This window comes from Eucyclogobius newberryi, unplaced genomic scaffold (assembly GCF_026437365.1).
Source record: "Eucyclogobius newberryi isolate DKJ021-1_F unplaced genomic scaffold, fEucNew1.0.hap1 SCAF_15, whole genome shotgun sequence".
Lineage (NCBI taxonomy): Eukaryota > Metazoa > Chordata > Actinopteri > Gobiiformes > Gobiidae > Eucyclogobius > Eucyclogobius newberryi.
In genome coordinates this window covers 4,640,184-4,667,350 of record NW_027315779.1, presented here as the reverse complement: position 1 = coordinate 4,667,350, position 27,167 = coordinate 4,640,184, and the positions used below count along the sequence as shown (strand labels likewise).

General features: G+C 42.8%; 2 protein-coding genes across 4 annotated transcripts in view; both read right to left on the bottom strand.

Moving 5' to 3' along the window:
• Positions 1 to 5,364, bottom strand: part of LOC140360532 (transcription factor COE1-like) — a 153,549-nt gene extending 148,185 nt beyond the window's left edge. For both annotated transcript variants that reach the window (XM_072445775.1, XM_072445776.1), the window contains exons 1-4: positions 5,170 to 5,364; positions 4,278 to 4,434; positions 3,576 to 3,639; positions 1,205 to 1,260 (exon numbers count right to left, since the gene is read on the bottom strand). In XM_072445775.1, coding sequence (XP_072301876.1) covers positions 1,205 to 1,260; positions 3,576 to 3,639; positions 4,278 to 4,434; positions 5,170 to 5,303 — 411 coding nt within the window. In that variant the 5' untranslated portion in view covers positions 5,304 to 5,364. The remainder of the gene's footprint in view (positions 1 to 1,204; positions 1,261 to 3,575; positions 3,640 to 4,277; positions 4,435 to 5,169) is intronic.
• Positions 5,365 to 10,751: 5,387 nt separating this feature from the next.
• Positions 10,752 to 24,647, bottom strand: LOC140360529 (RING finger protein 145-like). Of its 2 annotated transcripts, none has more exons than XM_072445769.1 (12): positions 24,481 to 24,647; positions 21,868 to 22,095; positions 21,105 to 21,213; positions 19,567 to 19,658; positions 18,570 to 18,805; positions 17,602 to 17,777; positions 17,235 to 17,375; positions 16,800 to 16,982; positions 15,238 to 15,385; positions 14,990 to 15,112; positions 14,463 to 14,696; positions 10,752 to 14,061 (listed from the first exon to the last, which is right to left on the bottom strand). In XM_072445769.1, the coding sequence occupies exons 2-12, from the start codon at positions 22,049 to 22,051 to the stop codon at positions 13,510 to 13,512; spliced, it is 2,178 nt and encodes a 725-aa protein (XP_072301870.1). In that variant the 5' UTR covers positions 22,052 to 22,095; positions 24,481 to 24,647; the 3' UTR covers positions 10,752 to 13,509. The 2 variants fall into 2 exon arrangements, with proteins under 2 accessions (XP_072301870.1, XP_072301871.1); XM_072445770.1 differs by having other exon boundaries at positions 21,868 to 22,090.
• Between the last annotated feature and the right edge of the window lie 2,520 nt (positions 24,648 to 27,167).

Sequence of the window (27,167 nt, the reverse complement as noted above, 5' to 3'; positions counted from 1 at the left end):
GATTCTGCAAAAGGTACAAGTTGTTCAAATGTCAAAAGTAATAGCACTACTGCGAAAGCGATCGTAATGAGGTATAACATGTTGAAATCGGTTGAAGCGTTAAGGAGTTGACACTAGCTAAATGGAAAATCATGGAAAATATAATAATACAAAATTTCCACAATACAAGAACATATAGTGCCTGCGTGACGTCACGCAGACACTCAATAAATGATTTGACCTTTTATTACCAAAACGATACCTCTACGATTTAGTTCCATTTCATGTTTTTGTTTTTGCTAGGTGAGGTTATATGTAGAGATGTCAAGATTATTCGGTTGATCAATAAGAGATGAAAAATAATAATAATCGTGAGAATTGTGAGTAATTTCAGTTCAATCTTACGCCAAAAAAGCACAGAAACTATGAATTTATCTGGATGAAAGTTTGAGGAATGGCAATAAATCAAAAGTAAATGAAGGATTTCACCGTTGGTTGCAATGTCAGTAATCGTGAATAAAAATCGTGTTGTAAAATCGTGATGTTTCTTTTCACGATACCGTATTTTCTGGAGTATAAGTCACACCAGCCAAAAAAATGCATAATAGAGAAGAGAAAAAACATATATAAGTCGCACTGGAGTATGAAATGCGGTTGCAAGTGTGAAAATAACAAATAATATCACATATAAGTCACTCTGGAGTATAAGTATATAAGTATAAATATAATTATAAGTCGCACCCCGGCCAAAACTATGAAAAACAGGCAGGTACGTTCTCCGTTCTCTTCTTTAACTCTGCACGCGTACAGAAACCCCTCAAAATGGCGAGATGCGATCGGAGAACATCCACCTTTACTAACAGCGGCCCGTCTCCCAAAGGTGCTGTTACGTCTCCCCACATCCCACCGTGAGCGACTCCTGTTCGCCGCCCGCCACCCCCTCTAACGCTAATCACAGCGAGAAGAAACACACACACACACACCGACGGAAGAGTGAAAGAAAGAAAGAAAAAGAAAGAAAGACAGAAAAACGCCTGGAGCTATTCACTGCGAGTGGATGTGAACCCCCCACGCACGAGATGACGGGGGAAACACCCACCCGCGCTCACAAACGGGGGCAAAGAGAGAAAGAGAGAGAAGAACCGGATGAGTGCAGGAGCGTATTGTAACTACGGTAACAGGAGAGTTACACACCGGATGCGGAGAGCAAGGAGAGAACGTTTACCTGCTTCGTCATGGAGTCAATGAGCCGCACGTAAAAGTCTTGCTCTGTTCGGATGCCTGTCACGAGAGAGGAGGGAAAACATGAGGATCTGCACACGCTCGGGTTCAAAGTATGTTCAAATAATACATGTTCAATGCTAAAAGTACTGCAGTAGCAACAGTAGCAACTGGAGGGACAATTGGGTTCTGAATAAGTCGCAGTAGTATTGTCATTACAGGGATTTTATATGCAAATTTCATTTTTTACTCATTTTAGTCATGTATTTTTAAACTACAATTCAGGATTATTACGATTCAGTTTGCTCTTTGTTAAGATTTTTGATAACACTTTAATAACTACACTTTTATAAGCCATAATAAAGCAAAGACTTATGAACAAACAGTCTTTAAAGAATGATTTAAGATTGGTAACTACTTAATTAATACCTTCTTTAAGTCGTTACTAAGCCAGAATCATTCTTAATAAAATATTTGTTCGATATGAATCAACTTATTAGGTGTAAATATTAGATAGAGGTCCCAAATTTAGAATATTGTATTGTAAATTTGTATATAATTAATAATAAGTAAGTAATGTGGATGAAAAAAGTTAATTTAAGCCATTTCTGAAATGCAGTGTGAAATACTACATGTTACCATAAAAATGTTACAATTAGAAAAGTACATATTTGCTTTTTGTTTAGAGCTTAAACATGGCTATGATTTAACCTCAACATAAATTGGATAAAAAACACAAGGGCAAACTACTTTATTTCAACTTTGACTCATTAAACACTCACTAAACTGAAGTTACGTGATTAGAATTAGGGTTGTCAAAAGTAGAAATAAATCTGTCAATAATCAGTACAAAAACTAGTATCAAAACTAGATCCTCATTACAACAAGTATTGATACTAAAAAAGATGTCAAACAGGACTAAATCTGACCTTTCCTGAACAGTTATCAGAACCACATGGGAACACAAAGAAATTATTATTCCGGGCTGAAGATTACAGTCTATTCTATTATCATTGTAGTATCAAAAGTGGTATTGAGTATCAGGCCTATTCCTTAGTATCAAAATCAAGTTTGATTTTTTTTTTTTATGGTGACAACACTAATATTAAGTTACAGTAGCATTGTTATTATAGAGAAGTTTAAGGTATATTACATTTATTCATATTCAGCTACTACAAATCAGAATGAATTGCTCTTTAAATTTGCTTATTGTTAGGACTTCTTTTAATTGTATTATTTTTCCGGTGACATTTCCCTTGTGACTCAATAAAGTTTGACTATTTTGTATTGCAATATAAATACCACATGTTACCATAAAACATCATCATGAGAAAGATGGATGTTTGTGTACTACTTTATAATAACTACACTTTTAACAGCCTTAATAAAGTATAAACAAAGACAATTCATAATGAACAAATAGTTAATAAAGAATTATTCAGGCAGTGACCACTTAATTAAGGAGTTAAAGTATTAATTAGGTAGTAACTGAGCCTGACTGATTCTTAATAAACTACTTGTTCATTATGAATTAAGTCTTTGTTTATGCTTTATTGTGAATTTTAACAGTGCAGTTATTATAAACCCAATCGCTTATCGCTTTAGTAACATGCTTCTGGTTTAATATCTGCACAAAATGTAAAATACAAAAAGAACAAACTCCTTTTATGTTTTTTTTAAGCAATGCATGAAGTTTATTATGATGTTTGTCTGTTCAAATTTACACTCCTCGGTTTGGTTTTCAGCCTTTACCAAACCTATAACTGGAACCACAGTGTCTTTCTTTTAAATAACCTTATTGTTCTTCATCCACAACGACAAGGCAAATCTCAAACGCCAATAAAAATCAGAAAAAAAAAAACATGCTTTTGAGCGCAGTGACAACAAAAGGTTCAGTGAGGACTCGTGGTGATGCTTTGCACGTGTGGCCGATCGAACCCACGCAGACGCAGACGCTGTATAGACCGTTCCAACTGCAGTTTTGAGACTTTTGCAACTGCAGTTTTGATATTGTTGCCAGCTCCCGAAGCTCAAAGGCCCCGGAGTCACCACCACAAGCCGCACAAACACACACACAAACACACACACACAGCAACAAACAATTAGTGACACTTACAATGACACACACACACACAGAGAGAGAGAGAGAGAGAGACGCGCATGGGAAAGACCACAGCACGGTGCGTTCAGGAGGCGTTTAAAGGGTGTCGTTTCTCTTAGATTTGGTCTCGTTACATGCTCCGAACACAATGGGTGACGGTGCGTTTGATATTCGAGCCGCGCGGTGCCAAAGCAACAGTTTTGAACGTCCTCTTAAATAATAAAATGTAGCTTTTAACTCTGTGTGAATGCAGCGTAAACAAGCGTTGACTCACCGTTGCTGTACAGGAGCTGCAGACGGTAATGAATCCCGTTATTGGTCTTTTCGCCGCTCGTCTCCTTCACAAACACATTAAGCACACAATTATTTCAAGTATACACAAGCGTCGAGGCCTTAATTAAAGCAGTGCACAGTCAAAACGAGTCGTGATTTACAGCGGGCGTCCAATTGTCCCGAGTTTTATTGTATTTGTTTACGTTTCTCTTGAATTACAACTTTGGCGTTTTGAGAAAGCGAGCCAACATTTCATCCAAGCAGATTCACAAAGGAAGTGGAACGCGACGTTATTTATTTAGTGGACCACAATAGTGAAATAGTCAAATGTTGTTGTTGATTTTGATGAACTTCGACACAAAACTGTTAAGCTTTTTAAAACCAAATTGCTGGCAAAGTAAACGCGAGGACGAAAAGGTGAATCTACCGAACCAGAGCGGAAGTCGTAAACGTAAAAATAGGCTAAATCGTTAAAAGACATAAATACAAAAAAAATGCATACATAATTTTTTCCAGTAAATTATTAATACTTGCAATTCAATTTGTTACACAATGACCCGCGTAGTATTGATAATATTTACTCTTTTATGGATTTTTTTTTTTTTTAAAACGTGAAATTGACATTGAATCCCGTGGGGAATAAGGCCTCCGGGCTGTCACGCGATTACGTTACGCCTTTTGAAATCCTCCCGGAGACACAAACCTTTTCTTTCTCGATGAAGTCCACGAAGCTGGTCCTCTCGATCTCCACGGGCTGCCCTTGCCTGTCGTACAGCGCCAGCACGAAGTGGAAGAAGTTGGACTTGCGCAGGTTCGAGGGCGGCTGCTTCTCAAAGTGCGCCCGGGCCAGACCCACTCCGCTGCGGACACACGCCAAGCCGTCAGCCGGTGTCACCACGGCATTATCTACCTATTTATTCATCATAACCCGTATAAATAATGCTGACAAGTGCGTCCGACCTCAATATGTCTTGCAGACTTACAATTCTAGTGTTGTTTGGTGAGGGGAAGTTTTGATTTTGTAATTAAAAAATGCGAGAAAATGTAGGTTCTATTTTGATTTTTGCAATTTATATAGACTAGCCATGCACTTCTATCATGAATAAGGCTATTTTATTCTAATCAATATGCTCACAATTTAGTTAGGCTCATTGCTATCCATAGATTTCAGAATGGTGAGGAATTAGGACCGTTATCACACTGATTAACAATATAAAATAAACTATCATATGAATGGGGGAAAAGTCTTCAGAATGTTGCATGGGACAGGAAGTTGAAACCCATGAATATGCTGTGTTTGGGGGGGTTATTTTGCTTCAATGAGCTTTGTATAAATTATAAATGACTAATAACTTTACGCACTAACTTTGTGGCCAAAAATAAATACATAAAAAATCCCAACCACATGGCAAACATTTAATGATCAATCCACTTAAGCCTGCATGACTTTGAGAGGGGGACAAATAGCTACACAAGTGGACTTTTCTACTCTCTTTTCCTCCCAATGGTCACACCGCAAAGTTTAGCCCGGCACCGACCCTGCTTTTCCAAACGCTGAGGAGATGCTGGGCTGCACAATCCTCCCCGCGGCTCACCTTTGCGCGGCCGTGTTGGCGTCCAGCACGCCTCCTCCCTGCATCCAACTCCGGACCGTGTTCATCCCTGCTCCCAGCGGCTCCTCTTTCAGTCCGCCGCCGCTTCTCTGGATGCTCTCCTGGATCCCGAACATCAACACTCCGCACCTCTCCTCTTTTGTCTATTGTTTTGTTTTATTGCGTCTTGTCCCAAAGTCCCTACGTCCTCGTTTTCTCCCGGTTGCACTTGTTCTTGAAGAAGAAGAAGCAGAAGAAGAAGAAGAAGAAGCAGAAGAAGACGCGCTACAACTGAGCGAAACGCATGTCCAAAGTGTAAATTCCCAGCGTGATCGAGAGCAAAAAAAAGCTGTTTCAAAGTGCGTCCTGGTCCGGGTGAAGTGTCACATCAAGCGTCACATGTCAAGAGCGTTTGCGTGTGACACTTTCTTTCTCCTCTCTCTCCGCTGCGGGACGTGTCCGTGTCGCGCGCGCGTCTGTGACTGTGTGAGATGCTCCGCCGCGCGGCTCTGTGCCTCTTCCCCCAAAGGACTGTGGGAGAGAGACGAGCCCGGGATGGGGAGTGGGAAGAGGGGAGGGGACCGCGGCGGTGATGGAGACGCCCCCCAGACAAAAATGGGAGAGTTGGAGCGCGCGCGCGGCGAGTGAGTGAGTGAGGTCCGCCCCACGCAGCGCGCGCTCTCTCCTCCGCCGCGCGACGCTTCTCCCGCGTGGAGCGCACGGACGCACGGGGGAGAAACGCGCCCGGGTCTGATGCTCGTGTGTGATTAGATGGGAAAAGAAGAAGAAGTGGAGGTTTTTTATGTATATATTTTTATTTATGGCAGTTGTGTTTCAGGAAATAAATGAGTAAAATCAGTTCAAGGGCAGATGTTTTATTCACAACGACGCGACGTTTCTTGAGCTTGAACTTGGCACAGTTTGGACAAAAATTATAGCAATTCAGAATGTGACACTGTTGTAAAGGCTGGGTTTACAGAAAACAACTTTAAAATCACATTTGTCACATTTTCACACTCTTGACAAGTTGGAGTAAAGAGCTAAATTATGAGCGGATTAAAGAGTTTTGGGTCATTTCATAAGGAGCATGACATACTTATGTTTATGCTTTAATATATTTGACCGTAGTCGTGATTCTGGCTTTGCTGAACATTATATATTGTAGTATTGTGTTTTTATTTGTGTCTTGGATACTTATTAGAGCTGCAGCGACTTGTTAATTTCCTTTGAGGGTCAATAAAGTGTCAGTTATTCCGCACTGTTAAAGATTGTAAAGCCTAAACTAAACAGGCTATTTTAAACAGCAAAAGAGACATTCATAACACAGCACAACAAAACCATCTCTGTTCATCAAACCCGCATTGTGTTCAGCTCAAAACAATGGTCTGGCTCGTTTGAAGAGACGACTCCAAACTTTTTTTTTTAAATTTGTTTTGTTTTTTCACGCACAGCCCTCGACACGTTTTCTGTTGTCATTCTTTCACATTTGCGATTCCAAACCTCCACCATGCGTTAACTCTTCCTTTTTATTTAGCCCAGCTGGTTAGGCTCAATTACGAAAGCCATATTTCACAGTCAAAACATATCCGTGGCCCCCATTGTCTTTGGGACGCGGGGCCCTTATTGCAGCGCAGCGCCGCAAGACACGCAAACAAAAGTGACAATAACAATAATTAGCTAAATATAACAATGAACATAATTGTGGATAATTGCGAGCAGATTTCCCTCCTTTGTCTTTCCCCGCAGCTCCATCTGTTATTTCTAACAATTCATCACGTCGCGACGCACACACGGGGAATCAAAACAGAACAAAACAAAAAAAACACGCACACAAATATTATTAAGAGGAGCGCAGTTGTGTCTTTTGGCCCAAACGACACCCACTACCGCATATCGATCTGTTCAGGTGCCAAAGGTCAACAACTTTGGTATTATTCAGCCGCCCGTGAGGATGATTGGCAGCCGGTCCTGGCGCGGCTCCAGCCTCTAATTCCCAAAGGTGATTGAAAAACGCTCTTGACCTTGATTATGGAGAATAAGAGTCTTTTATGCGCCCGGGTTCCTGCTCCGAGATGAGACACCGTGGCGCGGCGGCCTTTGCTCAGTCAAAAAGCGGCTCGCGGCTTTGCCCAGAGCCGCGCGTGAGACGTGAAATGTGTTAACGAGGGGAACCGGGAGGTGGATGGATCGCGACGGGACGCGACGGGACGCGACGGGACGCGGCGCAGCGCCACTGGACGAGCTGGTGCCGACACAGGCAAACACAAACACTAAAGGAGACTAGATGATGAATAAACAAATCAAGCTCTCTCTCTCTTAAAAGTGCAATAATAAATAAATAGCCAAATAAATGCTTAAATCGGTGTTACTTTCAGTTTCACTCATATTTGGAATCAAGTATAGACTATATGGATTTAAATGATTCCAAAAGTTGAAGCGGGACTGAAATAAAAATAGCTGAGGAAAAAAATAATATGATTGTTAATATATATCTTACAACTTACAACTATGTGAGAAGAGAGAAAAGGGGTTGAGGGTTTGTTTTCAGGATGTTCAGAGGCAAAGCCACGGATGGGTTAAAACAACACAACGGCGTCATCTCGTGTCAGACTCAAGCAACTGCAAGAGAAAGAGAACCGAACCGATTGTCAGTAAACAAAATTCACAGGCCAGGAACTTGTATTAGTGATTTGGTGCCACACACAATAATTAACAATAATAAAAGTAATATCTATCAAATCAAATAATTCATTGCAAGAAAAACTATTTAAATTTACTATAAGTTAAACCATAGTATGTACACAAAATGTACAGTTAAATTTACAGCTGTTGTACAGAAAGTGAACAGTGCAGTGAAGTGTTAAGTGTTAAGAAAGTGTTAAGAAGTGCTCATGAATCCCACGGCAGAGGGAAGAAACTGTTCTTGTGGCGGGAGGTTCTGGTCCGGATGGACCCTGGCCTCCTGCCTGAGGGGAGTGGCCTCCTGCCAGAGGGGAGTGGCCTCCTGCCTGAGGGGAGTGGCCTCCTGCCAGAGGGGAGTGGCCTCCTGCCTGAGGGCAGTGGCCTCCTGCCAGAGGGGAGTAGCCTCCTGCCAGAGGGGAGTGGTCTCCTGCCTGGGTTGAGTGGCTCAAATAGTCCGTGTCCAGGGTGAGAAGGGTCGGCTGTGATCCGACCTGCTCGTCCCAGAGCCCTGGAGACGTACAGGTCCTGTAGAGATGGAAGTCTGCAGCCGATCCCCTTCTCAGCAGAGCACACAATGCGCTGTAGTCTCTGTTTGTCCCTGGCTGTGGCTCCAGTGAACCACACGGTGATGGAGGAGGTGAGGATGGACTCAATGATGGTCGTGTAGAACTGCACCATCATCTGCACTGACAGCTTGACTTTCCTTGGCTTTAAAGGAGAAACTGGGGTTGCCTTATCTGGAAATCATGGTCTGGGCTAAAGGTCAACCTATATTTATCTCAGTGGTGGAAAGAGTATAAATTTGTGCAGTTACATAAAATAGGTCTATTCATTTAAGTCAAAGTTCGTAAAAGTATAAAGTGCAGGAAAAACACTACTCAAAGTGCTAGCTTCATTTTAGATCAGTTATTTAAACTTCATTACTTGATTGATTAAACATTTTAAAGTTAAAAAGCTGCTGCCCATTGGTTGAGTGGCTAAAGAGGCAGTCCGCAGTGTTGAATTTGAATCCCGGCTCTGACAATTGGCTCTACTCCGTTCACTCTAAAAATAAGGCTGAATTCCATCCATCAAGCGGGGGTAGCAGTCTGAGCAGGGACTCCCAGACTTCCTACTCCCCAGACACTTCCTCCAACTCCTCCGGGGGGATCCCGAGGCGTTCCCAGGCCAGCCGAGAGACATAGTCTCTCCAGCGTGTCCTGGGTCTTCCCCGGGGCCTCTTCCCGGTGGGACATGCCTGAAACACCTCCCGAGGGAGGCGCCCAGGAGGCATCCGGAACAAATGCCCGAGCCACCTCAGCTGGCTCCTCTCGGCGTGGAGGAGCAGCGGCTCTACTCCGAGCTCCCCCCGTGTGGCCGAGCTCCTCACCTTATCTCTAAGGGAGCGCCCAGCCACATGGCGGAGGAAACTCATTTCGACCGCTTGTCTCCGCGATCTTGTTCTTTCGGTCACTACCCAAAGCTCATGACCATAGGTGAGGGTAGGAACGTAGACCGACCGGTAAATAGAGACCTTTGCCTTTCGGCTCAGCTCCCTCTTTACCACAACGGTCCGATGCAGCGACTGCATCACTGCAGCCGCTGCACCGATCCGCCTGTCCGCCGCCCCTCTCCTTGAACCGACACCTTAACGTGGTGGAGGGGTTTGAGTGCCCGAATGATCCCGGGAGCTATGTTGTCGGGGGCTTCAAGCCCCTGGTAGGGTCTCCCAAGGCAAACAGGTCCTAGGTGACGGGTCAGACAAAGATCGGTTCAGAAGCCTCTTATGATGACAACAAAAACAAGGCCGTTTACGTCGCCCGGATCGGCGTCACCAGGGCCCCATCCCGGAGCCAGGCCTGGGATGGGTGCTCGATGGCGAGCGCCTGGTGGCCGGGTCTTACCCCACGGGGCCCGGCCGGGCACAGCCCGAAGGAGCGACGTAGGGCCGCCCTCCCGTGGGCCCACCACCCGCAGGAGGATCCATAAGTAGGCGGTGCAGAGAGATCTGGGCGGCAGTCGACAGCAGGGGCCTCGGCGACCAGATCTCCAGACACAGAGACTAACTCTGGGGACATGGAATAAGGCTGAATTAAGTCGTTTTATTCGTTGAGCTCTGGACACTCACAGTAAGCTTAGTATTTGAAGGAGTTGGACTTCTTGATGACTTTGAAGAGACTGGACAAAGTCATCAAGAAGTCCAGCTCCGTCCTGGGCTGTGCTCTGGACTCGGTGCAGGAGGTGGGGGACAGAAGGGTCCTGGCTAGATTCACATCTATGCTGGACCATGAGTCTCACCCCCTGCAGGACACTCTCTCCGCTCTGGAGAGCAGCTTCAGTGAGAGACTGATCCACCCTCAATGTGTGAAGGAAAGGTTCCGTAGGTCTTTCCTTCCTGCTGCTGTCAGACTTTATAACAAACACTGTTAGTACTGAACACTCGCAATACTGACCTAACCATGTGCAATTACTGTTGTGATTCATGCAATGGTATTTATTTATTTGTCTATGGGAGTTTTTGTTTATAGGAGATCTTCTACTGAAAGTGTTTTTGAGACTTCCTATAAGTGATCTGTTCTTCTGTATCTACCCCTGTATCTTCCTGCGTTGCACCAATGAAATTTCCCCATGTGGGGCAATAAAGGAATATCTTATCTTATCTTATTTGCAATTAGTTACTTTCCAGCCCTAATTTAGCTGGAGATCACGAGCAAAGGATGAGAATCAGATATTTGTTAGATGTTGTGGTCAATGTAGTGCACCAAGAATGCCTAAAACTACAGTCCCTGAAAATCTAAATGTTTTGTAGCCATTAAATCAACTGTTCTCATATTAGAATCAAATGTCATGCATGAATTAAACAATAAGCACGATGATCTTTTACTTCCCGAAAGCTACGACAAAACAAGACACACAAATGAAGCCAAAGTGGATAGTTGGTTTTATTTCTCACATTCAGTTTGTGTAGCATAATCGCGGGAGGCGATGCCAGGCATGATCTGTGTAACAGGATTTAGTCGGTTTTACATAGGACGTCCTTATCGAGTGAAAAATAGATCCTTACAACAGCAACGGACACTTTTATCAGCGAAATCTAAAGGGGGCGAGAAAGTGGTCTGCCAGAAGCAACAGCAACACAGCAGGCTTCGCTCTACAACTAAAATATACCAGCTATAGAACCGTTTTAGCGAGGAAATACAAAAGCAAAGAAACGTTTGTAGGAGTAAGTTGTACAAATTTCTAAAACACTAGCGTCTGTGATTGAGGTTGGCACTCGAATGTATAGAAGAGTTGTTCCTAAGAGGCCGTATCTTTGGTAAACACAGAGTATTGTAACTACTGCTAAGGTGAAGTCGAATACAAACGGCCTCGGTGTATTCAATGATAATAATACTACTATATAATACTATTGTGGTAAAGCTACTGTTGTTGCGCCGTTGCCCCTTTCAGAAACCGCTGCACTGAAGTTTTGGCACAAAGTGACTGTATCTCCGCAACTCACTTCACTCGTGATTCTTCACCATTTGCAAAGATCACTCAAACTGTGAGATGGACTGGCTATGAAAGGGCAGAAGTTGGAAAAACCTAATTAAATAGTTGATTGTACAAGATGACCGATCCGCGTTAAGAAGAAACAGTGACCTCCAGTGGAGAGTTATTCATGTGACAGTGACATTGTAGAGATACAGGTTTTGCACAAAAAAAAGCAGAACATCTTCCACCGTTTCTAATATCTAAGGTCAAATTGTCAAGCGCTGCATTGAAAAGGGTCATCGAGTCCAAATTGTCCACCCTTTTATGCGCTTAATCTGAAACTACAGCCGTGAGAATGGAAGCTTGACGACAAAAACGAGTCATTCCGGAATATGCTGCTGTATAATCATCACTTAATGGGGGTGAACCTGTGCAAAATACATTGAACACAAATAATTACACGGCGCTGAGCGGGTTCGATCCTACAAATAAAAAGCATGTATTCATACGTAACCCAGCCTCGGCGCGCGTCAGGAAAAAGTCATCCATCGCGGTGAGACCATATCGATTATAGTCCAAAACAGTGGATGGTGATAATAATAATAATACTGTCGAGGCGAGCCGTTCCCGGTCGTTCGGCGCCTTGCTGATCCCACTCCTACCAGTAGAGGGCACTGGAGCGATCACGTCAGCTTCGCGGCGCTTCATTTCGACGGGAGAACGGCGGTAACACTGGCCGGCCGGACGTTGCTCGCGAGCCCCGATCGGACGTCGCAACGGCTTTGGAGCGTTGCTAGTAGAAAGGACGTTAGTGCAAATGCCAGAAGAAAATGCGTGGCAAGAACGTACATTAATGGGGACGACAGCGTTAACGAATAAGACGCTATAAGGGGCATAGTAGTGGCAACAGGCAGGCTCTACACACACAAGCGTGCATCGGATTATCATTATTATTATTGTTATAGCATATGTGAAACACTTAAGAGACCACGGTTTTCAGTACAGTCCGACCAAACGCCGTCTAAAAACCCCCATCGAGCTGGTTCAACAGTGACGATACAAATTCAAGTGATATAAGGGCGGCACAGCAAGCGCACATTTGTGAGTATTCGTGATTATATAGTCGCATGCCCTTAAGGTTTCTACAGGCGCGGAGGATGGCTCGAATGGTATATTTACATGTATGCTGTCCGAGATGAGTACCATGAAACAACCGTGTATATATATATATAAAAAGCAGTGTAAAAATAACTTTATATTTAACAGTAGATCAGGGTCGGGCGTGAGAATGGGCTGTTTAATGTTGTTGTTGTTGTTGGGACCAGCCAAACAAGTCAAGGTTTCTGAGCGATGAGTGAAAAAAGGAGAGTTGATTTGCCACGCGGAGGATTAAAGGTGCAGCGTGTCGGACCTTTGGCGATATCTGGTGGCGACGGGACACATCGCTGGTGTTTCTTTCTGTCCACAAATTACATTTTTTGGGAAGGGGAACTGGCACAATCGTATGTTATAGGTCAACGTTTGAAATGCAAGGTGATGTGCTCAAAACAGGAGACTTTGAGATCCGTGAATAGGTTAAATAGCGTCATCGATATTATGATATGCAAATGTGAACGCACCGGACCGTTAAAAGAAAAAAACGGGCAAACTTGGCTTACTTCGCACCGAGCTGTAGTCGAATGGCACTCCACATTCAAACTGAAACGCGACTTTTCTTGCTTTTAAGAGGAACCGCAACAGATTGACGGGCTTCAAATCCGTTCAAACCGTGGCACGCGGCGCAGAGGCAAATAGTCGAGTCCCAATACCACAAAATGTACAGCAGCAGTGGCAGTAAGCGGAGAGAGTAATGAATTTGAGGGTTTAAGAAATGTTTAGGAGGGACAATGTGAGGATGACTGTGTAAACTGATGATAAAAGATGCTTGGGGTCTTCTTGAGGAGTTTCACATTTCCTGGACGTGATGCAAAAAACGACTGCATTTCCCTGCAACCGGATACAAAAATTCCCGTTGCACTTTAGGTGAAAGGGAAAAGCTCGAACATCTGAAATGCTTTGAACGCGGACAGTCCTTTCTCCACTTTAAAGCACAAAGCTAAGAGACAGAGAGAGAGAGAGATGTCAGCTGTCATGGATATTCCACCTCAAAAAAATAGATTATGGCGATTTTGGATAATACGTGACGAGGCGTGGCTCAGTGACAGCTTCCTACTGCCTTTTCTTCTGCAGGAGACTCGGCCCGTCGCCCCGTGAGGAAACATCCGAGGGGGGTTCTGGGTAATCTGTGTTTGAGGCGAGCTTGGATCCGGACGCCGCTGCCGTAGCTTTCGCCGCTAAAGACGCACCGCGGCGAATCGAGGGCGGAGTCGGACGGGCGTCTTCTTCTCCTTGCGATTCAAACGGTCGCGACTTCGGCCCGTTATAAGACGTGGGCGGAGCGTCAGTGTTGATATTTTGAGAATCTGCGGACTCCGTATTTGAAGAGCGAGCGGCCACGCCTTTGCCTCGATCCGAACCCTCGCGGTTCTCTGCGGCGGGGGCGCGGTCCTGCTCGGGTTCGGCCGCGCCCTCGTCCTGTCCGGCAGGTCGGGGGGCGGCGGCGGCGGCGGGACCGTCCTGGTTGGGGGCGAGAGGGGCCGGCGATTGGCTCTTGAGCTGTGCGTGGCAGAGGGGGCAAGTCTCCTGGACGTAGAGCCACTTCTTCAGACAGCCAGGGTGGAAGAAGTGACTGCACGGAGTGATCACGGCGGTGTTCATCTCCTGAAGGGAACGCCACAGAGACACGTGGTTAAGGTCATGTCAAACTACCGCTACGAGCGTTTGGCAAATGTTTCATTTAATGCGAGGGACACGGACACGCCTGCTTTTGGGGCACTTACAGATATAATAATTAGTTTTATTTGCTCAGAAAAGATCAACTGTACAACTCATACACATGGCCTTTCCTATCACAAAATACAGATAAAATGGCTGATAATTGCAATATTTGATCAATTTGAATTTAACTGTGATGAGTTGTACAGCTCTACTCTAAAGCTACTGTACCGCCTGTAAATAAGTCTTCCTCTAAATAGTTATTCAGCTTGATTTTCACGACTGCCTGATGATTGCGATTATAGCGGTTGTCAAACGGGCGGTCCGCGGCCTCGGGCGAGCGTTACCTGGTAGCAGATAGCGCAGATGTCGTTGTGCTTCTCCAGTTGGGAGCTGCTGGCCGTGGGGAGGCTCTTGATCTTGTTGACAGCGTCACGTCGGAGCAGGAAGCTCTGCCAGCCCAGCTGCGCCCGGAGCCACACGTTGTAGTAGGAGTGCACCAGGATAATGGTGCTGCCCATCACGCTCCACTCTCCGAACACGGTCTCCGACACGCCGTAACAGACCACGCACACGGCCACCTGCTCAGGACAGAGACCAGAGCGTGAACCTATTTCAGTTTACTCTCGTTCTACTGACATGTAAATATATTTTAATTTAGTCGAATAAATAATGATAATAATGCTTTGAGGGCCTTCTCCCTTTGGACATTGAGTTAGTATTTGGTCAGATTTTGGCCCTGAGATTAAAAAGGAAAGCGTTCAAATCATAATGTTTCATCGGGATCTTGAATCTTATCTCCACTAATCTCTTTCTGTTCATTTAAGTTGAGTTTTCTATGAGTAAAAGCGTGACTAATGCGGGAGTGACGCACCAGGAACTCGAGCAGACGGTAGGTGCCGTTGACGCAGTAGATGACCTCGTCCATGTTTTCAACCGGAGCCTTCCGGAACTCCTCCACCATGAACAGCACATAGATCAGCAGAGTCCCCAGCACCTGCAGCGGAGGAGCCAGAGTCGGGTCGGAACAAGTCAGTCGTTTTAAGTTTGCATCTCAAACAACGTCCCCCGCAGATTTCCCACCATCGTATAAAGCAGCAAGAGCGGGTGAGCGAGTGTTACCTGCAGCGACGTGAGGATGGACGAGGAGATGATGATGAGCAGCCAGAAGTCCATGTGGAAGAACTGGCAGATCATATACGCCATGTACGCGGGAAAGATGAGCAGGAACAGGCACAAAGAGACGGCTCGAAAGTGCTTCCAAAGACTCCTGCAAGACACGCCACAGTTAATGCCGCTGAGAGACATGGTTTGGCTCACAAGACGTTCAGTGGAGGTTATTTACACTTCATCATCTGTTGTATGTTTGAGTTAGCAGCTGTAACGGGCTCTGACTTGTATGGCGTACCTGATTTACACACTGGGAATGAAGTAGGTGTTTAAATCTGTCTTTGGCCACTAGCACAGCTCTAAAACTGCCATTACATACATGCCATACAATCATAACTGTGTGTCATTAGCTGTCATCAACTAAACACATATTCAGTCAGAGAGGATTTGGGTTTACTGCAAAACCGGTTTAGCCACAGGATCTGGCAACACAAAGTCAGGACAGACAGGTGATTGTTTCAATGGGCTTGAGAATCCTACAAATTTGAAAAGACTGGAGCCAATGGGACGTTCATTTTAATTTAAATATGCCATGATTTTGTTTCTTTTGATGCTTAATTAAAGTCTATTTGTGTATCTATTTTGATTTTTGCTCTATTGTTCTGTGTTCCATGTTCCTCCTATTTTGTTTTTTAAATTGAGAAAAAAGAGAAGAAAATATTAAAAAAGAGATGGTGACAGAGAATGTACACAACTACTTACAGAAATACCATGTAGAGCTGGATTGAAATAATCGATTTTTAATCGATTCGCATATTAATGACCGATTATCAATTCGTCATCCAACGATTGATTTTTTTATTTTTTTTTAAATTAAAAATTATTTTCTACATTTCCCTCAGTGAACTTCAATCTACCTTCAAGAAAGATAATTCAGGACTCCTGGATTATCTTTCTTGAAGGTAGATTGACCCTTAACCTTTTCATCAGTCTTCCATCAGTAACTACCAATACTTGTAAGATTTGCTGTTTAATATTGATATAATACTAGTTTTAATATGTTGCTTCTCTACACAGTCATGAAGTGAAGGAAACGGTTCAAATACATTTTTTATTTTTAATAACATTAACCCCCGGATCGAATCGAAATCGGATCGAATCGGAAATCAGATCGAAATCGGAGCGAATCGGATGGAATCTGAGAAATCGGAAAAAAACTATTTTGAAACGTAAAAATCGGAATTGGATCGATTCTTGAAATTTGAATCGAAACTCAGCTCTAATACCATGCAATGGTATTTATGTATTTATTTATTCATTTTTATCTTTATTATTTTCCCCTCCATCCCTTGTTGGGAAATGGGAGGTTTTGTCTATGGGAGTTTTTGTTTATAGGAGATTTTCTACTGAGAGTGTTTTTCATCTTACTTCTTATACGTCAGTCAAGATATTGTAATTTTAAACATTTTGACTGAATAAACATAGGTGAAAACATTGCTTTGAACACAATTACCTCTTAAACAAACAGATCCAACATATAAAACGTTCAGAGGAGACGAGTAAAAAGCTCTTACTTGTCTCTGGACGCGCCCAGAGCCAGTACTATGGGGTCTGCTATTTCCAGCATGGACTGCAGGATGGACGCCACGACGATGAAGAGGATGATGGAGAGGAGGAAGGCTCGATGGATCACCTGCAGCTCAATGAGACCAGTCTGAACCGCCAGGATCAAGAGAGTGATGCCCTCGGTCATGCCCCTGAAAACAAAAAACACTGAGAGGGCGCAAGGAGGAAAACTATCACCATTTTACAACCTCAGCGGCGATTCCTAATGTCCAAACACACAAACTTAATAAGATGAATAATGGAAGGAGTTTAACAAGTCTGGAGAACATTATGAGAAGGTCCATTTTAAACCTTCTTGAGGACAATTATTTAACTATGTGTGTATATATGCGTGCGTGTGTGCGTGTGTGTGTGTGTGTGCGCGTGCGCTTGTGTAAACTCACCGGTGCATGGTGTTGTCGTTCATAAAAGCCCTGTATCCTTGCAGGTAGAACTTGCAGAGCGTCAAAACTCCCAAAGCGATGAAAGACACAGTGAAGACCAGCCCGAGCAGCGAGTACGGAGTGCTACAGCATTCTGCAACGCTGGAAACATTTGAAACAACTATTGAGATACAAAAAGTGACAAACAAACAGAACAAAAGTCTAAAGGAACTGCAGCGTGAATTCAGAGGACTTTTTTTGTTATCGTTTTACGTTTCATAACTTACATTTTGAACAAGACCCTTCAGTTTTCTAGTTTGGGTTGTTACATGTATTTTCAGCACAAAGGCTTTATTGGCCAGGGCAGATTAAAGGCTCGGCCTCTGACCTGGTGAGGAAGAGGAAGAGCAGCCTCTCTCTGGACGTGGGCTTGTCGCGGGTGCTGAAGTACGAGTAGATCTGCAGCGCGAAGAGCACGAGCCAGAAGCACATGAAGAGGACCGGCAGCACCAGCTGGTTCCACAGAGACATGCCCAGAGCCAGCAGGCCGTACACCTCCACCACCTGCACACAGAGCAGCACCGCCGGGAACGTAAAGCGCCTTCATCTGCATCCAATGAGAAGCCAAACCCCCGAAGAGCGCGACTGAGCTTTTGCCGTTTATTGCCCCCGTTTCCCTTCTCCGCCTGAAGAAAAAAACTGTTCTAAAGCTGTGCACAGGCCGGGAGATTTATGCATGTGAATATAGATGTAGCAAAGTGTTTCTGAGAACTAGGAACAATATATAAATAATGCCTACTTCCTCCTTTCAGGTTGAAAATCAGGTGATGCGGCTTTAAAAAGGACACATCTTATGAAAATGGGCTTGTCGAGCTTCTAACCGTGTTGTTCCCTCATCAAAACCAGACCTGAAGTTACATGAAGCTTCATTCACGCTTGTGTAATGAATCCTGTTTATTAAGTCCTCTCCCTCGTAGCCTCACAAAACATTCCATTCAGCATTTCCCCTGTTTTGTGATGTCATAGGTTGAGCTATCGTGAGCTTCTGAGCCGTTTTGAAGTCCATAAACCATCACCAGACGTTCGTTCTGAGCATTTCTGCAGCCAAATCGCATTCATTAGAACTGCGTGGCTGCATTAGCGCATCCGGGGAAAGCTAGGTTTGTTTACCTCCCCAATGCAATTCCCTCTGCTGACCATTTTTTAAAGTTCTAAAACACGAGATGCCAAAGAAGAGACGTTTAAGGGCCATTAATAATACAAATAATGCACAATATGTGTCCTTTACAACAACATTTGACAAAACTACATACTACGATAACTGGAAACGCTGTACAAAACCCGATGGCGCTTTACCTGAGCCAGCTCACGGTAGGCGGTTTTGGCCAGATTGTAGGGGACCAGCAGGTTAGAGGCCAAGAAGTAAATGACCTCCAGGCCGGTGAAGATCATGGAAAACTTGTTGATGAAAACGATGGTCTCGAGCGGCACGAGACACAGTCTGGCCACAAGAGGGAGCAGATGAGCGGAGAACAGCCAGATCCGTTTGGTCTGCATCACGTACGAGCAGAGCGTGCAGACGACCAACTGGGCTGAGGACGGAAGAAGCAACACGTCAGCGTCTGCGCGCGCGGCAATGGAAAAGACATGCAGCAAATGTGTGTTTTTCCATGTTTTTACTCGCTGTGCAACGTGTTTTATCAACGTGAATCGACTGTGACCTGTGCATGTGCGGCAAACGGTGAGAATCAAGAGTGATGAAAAATTAGGAGACCTTGCCATACTAATTATCAATAAGAATAAAATAATAGTAATTAGTTGAATGGTCAAAGAGGCCTCAAAACGGCCTCGATAACAGTAGGAAAATACGACTGAAATGCATGAATAGCCCAACTATAAAGGGCTGTCACCCATTAGGATTATAAAAATACGACTACAATTTTTTATTTCAAGTATTATAGTATATTTATTCAGCCCCAACACTAACCATGCATGACAACTTGCGACATTAATCTAATAATGTACATGTAAGCAGCTTTTAAACTCAACTAATTGAGTTCAGTGCCATGTCCACGCTCACCGTTTCATATCATTATAGTTTTAAAGAGTTTATTATTCCTCCAAACACTACCTACAGTGTCTCAACGTATAAAATAACGTTTGAAAAAGTGTGAGGAGTGAGGAGCGGATCAGCTTCCAAACCAGATTTAACACTGGCCTCTGCAAAGCCTTGAGGCCCGAGCTCCTCAAGTCTCTACTCGATTTCATACTTTCATGCTGTTTTTACACAAAATCCTTTGGGTGGAAGCTGAATCCTAAGATTGAGCTGATTGTTTCCGCTGTAATGTTATACCTATGAGTGCGGTGGTGAATCTGTTCATGGAGAGAGGTTCCAGGTAGACTGGTCCTTCGTTGCCTGAATCCAGTTCGCTGCGGACGTAATCCCTGACAAAGAAAAGGTCGAGCTGATCAATTTACACCGGGAACGTCCAACCCCTTTCACAGAGGCTTCGGGTACAGTGAAGTACTTCGTGTACAGTGAAGTATTGACAGGTTTCAGTATACTCGGGTTTCGAGAGTCTGCCAAAGCGCGTCAGTGCAAAGACTGTTCGTAAAACTGCATAAACATGTTGAGACAGTAAATAGTTTTGTGAATACACTGGATACCCTGGACCGACACACACTCAGATTCCCAATACCAGTATCAGTATCGGTGCAGCTCCGGCCTTTTGTCAACGCCTTAAAAACTATGAAACGTTGCACGTCTTATCGCTCGCCGGATCGCCGTTTTGGGTGTGCGGCACGTATCAATTTTTCACTTTTGTCTCGCACTTAAAACTGTTCTTTTGAAGATATATCATTGCATTCTATTGTGTGTTTTTTTACAATGAAAGGTCATCAGCCGATACAGAACAGGAGAGAAGGGTGGATTGTATACGGGACTTGTTTACCCAGGGTCCAGTGCAGGAGACCGGCCCTCCAAAAGTCACTAATAATGTGAATCTTCTGCTACAGCTCTGGGTGAATAAAATGCATACTCCTCTACTTGGCAATAAAAACTGTATTTTAGCCAACTTAAGTAAGTCATTTATAGAGTTTTTGTGTTCTGTGAATGTTAAGCTTCAAAGCGATGTGTGTTTTATTACAATCAGACTCATATTCACGGAGAAATGAGTCTAATGAGAAAGTGACTCTAGACACGGCGAAACGCAGCGCAGCGGACGAGCGATTCACGGCGTTGAAATGACACTTTCTTGGCCAGACCTGACTCACGGGGTAAAAGACAACATGTGCATCACTACCGCGGACCATATTTCTGTGTAAATATCTCATGTCACAACTTAACAGTCTCTCGATACGTACAATCTCAGGAGCAGATGAACCAGATACACAGACACAGGTAAATCAGCTCACACAGAGTCATCGAGGACGGAGGGGACAGTAGGGACAGCTCAGATGTGTGTTAAATTTTAAAATGCTGTGTGTTTTATTCTAACTCATATTCACTAAGAAATTCTAAGTCTAATGAGGAACTGAATCTGGACAAACGGACATATGATACAGCGGTCTGCATTTTATAACACGCCCCGCAGTGAAATGAGAATTCACTACATTTATGTGTAAATATCTCATGTTACAACGTGGGCACCAGTAAATGTCGTTGGAGCGTCTTTTATTCAGGAGCGCTCTATAGCCCCCAAAAATAAAAACATTTCAAAGTCTAGAATGGAGGCAAAAGTGAAGTGGAACATAATACAATTTCCATGGACAGGTTGAGATTAGCGTCAGAATATCATAAAATGAGAAAAATCAAGATTTGTTTTGGCAAATGAAAATCACTGAGATAATCTTTTGTTTTATTAAGGCAAAATCCTGATTTGTGAGTTTTACCTTGAGACTTGATGTCCAGCGAACAGAAGCAGCGCCGTGAGGACGTACAGGTACAGTTTAACCAGGTGCTGGCGAGGAAGAGTCAAGAGCACCAGGCTCAGGATGTAACCTACAAACACACAACATAATGTTTACTACGCAACATACGGAAACAAGGAGGAAGAATGAGAAGATTAAATGTGAAACTATTTCGTCCGTTTGCCTTTGGGTTTAACGGCTCATTCCAAAGATGTTGGCTCATTTCCAGCTCTAGGCCAGAGGCAAACAGCTGAAACATTCTTTCTTAATTCCTCACTTATAAATTCTTATCTTACAATGAATTAAACAATTGACTGACAATAAGCACTTTGCGCTACTTTGATAATTGTAAGTAGAGGTGAGCAATATATCCAAATTGAGATCAATTTGTGAATGTTTCATTGTAGGAACAGTTTCAAACATAGTCATCTGTACACCGTTTTTCAATCGGACTTTTGTGAATGTTGTTTAGAAGCTACAGAAAAAGTACATTGTTTATAGTAAAAAATGCAACAAAAGAGCTGGTTAAAACATTTCTGTTGGATGTTGGATCAGACCATTGTTCCACCTCTATTTCTAAGTCGTCACAAATGATTCACTTTAAAATGTGCTGTTGCTAGCGATTGCTCAAAGGCACAGAACTATTCTTCCAGTCATACAGTTGGCGCCTGACACAGTGAGATAAGAGTCTAACTGCAGGCAGGTGGTCTCCTTCTGAAACATGTGAGTGCAAGGCAACACTGACCTACATAGTGCAGGTAAAGTGCCAGGTATTTGTACTGAAACAGGGGGTTGTTGGAGAGGCTCGATCTCTGGACCTTCTGGAAGAAAGAGCTGACGTCCCAGCGATACAGGACGTCCAGCAGCATGATACTGGGCACGCGGAGGCCCACGTTCAGCACGGACTCCACGCGGTCCTTCAGCGCCATGATCCCGGGGCAAGGCAGGCTGAACTGACCACCACCACTCTGCACTAGGACGCAGACACACACAGGGAAACAGGAAAGCGGTGTTAGGTTAAGACATTCCACTCAAACCCCTAAAATGTGATTCACAAGCAAAACAAACCGCAGAGAGAAAAGGAGCCAGCGTCGGTATAATACACAGACTATGAGTAAAACTAGGGCCAAAAGACGATTGGAAAATTATCAAATTGTGACTTTTTTTTGACAGATATCACCATAAAAATCATAAAAATATCAGAATAGAATAGACCATTTCTGATTTTCAAAACAAAATACAGTTTATGTGTAAATATTCTAGCAGTAATGTATTTTCTGGACTGTAAGTCGCACCTTTTTTCATAGTTTTGGCTGGGGTGCGACTTATACTTATGTGTAGACATTAAAAGGATTATCTTATCTTATATGTGATATTATTTGTTATTTTCACACTTGCAACCGCATTTCATACTCCAGTGCAACTTATATATATATATTTTTTCTTCTCTATTATGCATTTTTTGGCTGGTGCAATTTATACTCTGGTGCGATTTATAATCCGGAAAATACGGTAGTAGTAGTTGTAGTTTATTTTTCAGTTATTCACCCAAAATTGGATACCAAGAATACAGCTATTCTTAAAATGTAAAACACATCGGAAAAATCCCAAACTCGGTGTGAACTCCTCTTACAAATTACAAGTCAGATATGATTAATTAGCAATTACCTTTTACCAAAAATAGATTAAAAAATGGATTTACAATTTATTCCCCATCTAAAAGCCTTCAGTCAGCATATTTCAAAGTGTATTTAGTTAAAGATTTACTTACAAAATTTCAATACACAATAGAAATAATCATTGACTAGTCGACTAAAAAAATAACTTACAGCTCTAACAATAATTATGTATTTAATAACATAGTTGTGAAGGTCTAAACTACAGGGTTAGAAAGTTATGCATAAAAAAAAAACAAAATGGACAATTTGTCGTATTGAAATCATTGTGACCATTTAAACTCAGATTGTGGTTAATCTTGCAGCCCAACAGTGAACTATACTGAACATTTGCATAGTCAAATCATTCACTTTAACGGAACTCTCCATTTGCATGTGTATCTAAAAACAACTGGGGCCTCCTTTGAGCTGTGTGTGGTTTCCAAGTACAAACAGAATGCTGAGCTCTGATGTTTCCAGGTGCAGCTACACCTGCAGTGTGCTGCACTCAATATCTATGTGCACTTTAATGTAGAATGTGCACTTAACCGTACAACTCTTCCACTGCCTGTACAATTTAGCAACTTTAATATGTCTTAAACTTGGCTGCACATTGCAATATATCACAATCTGGCGGTGCAATTATCAAATCGCAAAGACTGCAATTATTATGCTAATTATTTTTACTGATATGCATTAGTTTATCAGTTAAACTAATGCTGAAACAAGCTTAATTGATGAATCGCAACTGATAGATTAATTAAATGATTGTCAAATAGTTATTATCTGGAGTATTGACAGACTCCAAATATTATTTACTGACTATAAATCATATTTTCAGAATATTTACTAAATATACTCCTATAGAATGATCCAGAATTACATTATTTAAGGTTTATCTGATTCTACTTCTAAAAATCTCATATTCACTGGCCTTTCACAATCCAAACAATCAATTGATTAATCTGTTTACAATGTTTACTCTGAACAGAATTCAAAAGTTTAATCATGTCACAAATCTGTGAACGGGACAGCGTCCTGCCATTACATAACAGAAGGCTAAATGCAGTCAGACAGAGATCACAGAATAAGACATTACATAACCAGTCGCCTCACGCTATATTTAACACACATTTAGTCACAAGTGTGATTTGGTTTTCGTCCCTCATATTATTATGAGCAGATGAACATCCACAAGAGAAGCACTGACAGCAGCGCACATGAACTCAAGTAACCTTCAGTCGCGTTTGCAGAAAGCTCAGAGCCGCAGAGCAATTAAAACACTCACAAGTCACTTATGAGAGTCCCAGCACCGATGATAACACACGGTGGTGTTTTCCACACATATTGCACACACTGTGAGTAAAACCAGAGCAGAATAATAACAGCAGCTTTGGCACAGTGTGTCCGGGCAGTGTGGACGTGATGAGCTGCATTGAGCTCACACAGGCACAGAGCCAACTCAAGCTAACGTTAGCCACATTCTGTGAACAACTGTGATCAACACGCACTGCACAGGATCCAAAGCGATGTGCACAGCAAATCTATTTGTGTGCACATCAACAGCAAAGCACAGGACTTACTCTTTCACAACAAACTACTTCTTGACACGATAGTTCGCCCGGCACCGCTAGCAAACACAGACATTCCAGTGAAGCTAACCAAGGCGCGCTTCCAAAAATAGGAATAAAATGAGAACTTACATTTAATGGGCGATATTATCGGCGTATACTACAGATTTTTGGTGCTTTCGCTCTTGAATATAAACCATTTTAACTCGGCGTAGCCCGAGCTAACGGTCCTCTTGAAGGGAGCGCCTCAGACTCAGAGGATGTGGCCCATCTCAGCAGCAGCCATTAGCCCACAGCTCCGAGATGTGCTGCGCATGCGCACTGCGCTCACTTCAGGTCCTGTTGATGGACCATAATACATCCATGTAACAGACCCAAGTTCTGTTTATGGACCATAATACATCCATGTAACAGACCCAAGTTCTGTTTATGGACCATAATACATCCATGTAACAGACCCAAGTTCTGTTGATGGACCATAATACATCCATGTAACAGACCCAAGTTCTGTTGATGGACCATAATACATCCATGTAACAGACCCAAGTTCTGTTTATGGACCATAATACATCCATGTAACAGACCCAAGTTCTGTTTATGGACCATAATACATCCATGTAACAGACCCAAGTTATGTTTATGGACCATAATACATCCATGTAACAGACCCAAGTTCTGTTTATGGACCATAATACATCCATGTAACAGACCCAAGTTCTGTTTATGGACCATAATACATCCATGTAACAGACCCAAGTTCTGTTTATGGACCATAATACATCCATGTAACAGACCCAAGTTATGTTTATGGACCATAATACATCCATGTAACAGACCCAAGTTCTGTTGATGGACCATAATACATCCATGTAACAGACCCAAGTTCTGTTGATGGACCATAATACATCCATGTAACAGACCCAAGTTCTAATGGACCATAATACATCCATGTAACAGACCCAAGTTCTGTTTATGGACCATAATAGATCCATGTAACAGACCCAAGTTCTGTTTATGGACCATAATACATCCATGTAACAGACCCAAGTTCTGTTTATGGACCATAATACATCCATGTAACAGACCCAAGTTCTGTTGATGGACCATAATACATCCATGTAACAGACCCAAGTTCTGTTTATGGACCATAATACATCCATGTAACAGACCCAAGTTCTGTTTATGGACCATAATACATCCATGTAACAGACCCAAGTTATGTTTATGGACCATAATACATCTATGTAACAGACCCAAGTTCTAATGGACCATAATACATCCATGTAACAGACCCAAGTTCTGTTTACGGACCATAATACATCCATGTAACAGACCCAAGTTCTGTTGATGGACCATAATAGATCCATGTAACAGACCCAAGTTATGTTTATGGACCATAATACATCCATGTAACAGACCCAAGTTCTAATGGACCATAATGCATCCATGTAACAGACCCAAGTTCTGTTTACGGACCATAATACATCCATGTAACAGACCCAAGTTCTGTTTACGGACCATAATACATCCATGTAACAGACCCAAGTTCTGTTTATGGACCATAATAGATCCATGTAACAGACCCAAGTTATGTTTATGGACCATAATACATCCATGTAACAGACCCAAGTTCTGTTTATGGACCATAATACATCCATGTAACAGACCCAAGTTCTGTTGATGGACCATAATACATCCATGTAACAGACCCAAGTTCTGTTTATGGACCATAATACATCCATGTAACAGACCCAAGTTCTGTTGATGGACCATAATACATCCATGTAACAGACCCAAGTTCTGTTGATGGACCATAATACATCCATGTAACAGACCCAAGTTCTAATGGACCATAATACATCCATGTAACAGACCCAAGTTCTGTTTATGGACCATAATAGATCCATGTAACAGACCCAAGTTCTGTTTATGGACCATAATACATCCATGTAACAGACCCAAGTTCTAATGGACCATAATACATCCATGTAACAGACCCAAGTTCTGTTTATGGACCATAATACATCCATGTAACAGACCCAAGTTCTGTTGATGGACCATAATACATTCATGTAACAGACCCAAGTTCTAATGGACCATAATACATCCATGTAACAGACCCAAGTTCTGTTTATGGACCATAATACATCCATGTAACAGACCCAAGTTCTGTTTATGGACCATAATACATCCATGTAACAGACCCAAGTTCTAATGGACCATAATACATCCATGTAACAGACCCAAGTTCTGTTTATGGACCATAATAGATCCATGTAACAGACCCAAGTTATGTTTATGGACCATAATACATCCATGTAACAGACCCAAGTTCTAATGGACCATAATGCATCCATGTAACAGACCCAAGTTCTGTTTATGGACCATAATACATCCATGTAACAGACCCAAGTTCTGTTGATGGACCATAATACATTCATGTAACAGACCCAAGTTCTAATGGACCATAATACATCCATGTAACAGACCCAAGTTCTGTTTACGGACCATAATAGATCCATGTAACAGACCCAAGTTCTAATGGACCATAATACATCCATGTAACAGACCCAAGTTCTGTTTATGGACCATAATACATCCATGTAACAGACCCAAGTTCTGTTGATGGACCATAATACATTCATGTAACAGACCCAAGTTCTAATGGACCATAATACATCCATGTAACAGACCCAAGTTCTGTTTATGGACCATAATACATCCATGTAACAGACCCAAGTTCTGTTTACGGACCATAATACATCCATGTAACAGACCCAAGTTATGTTTATGGACCATAATACATCCATGTAACAGAC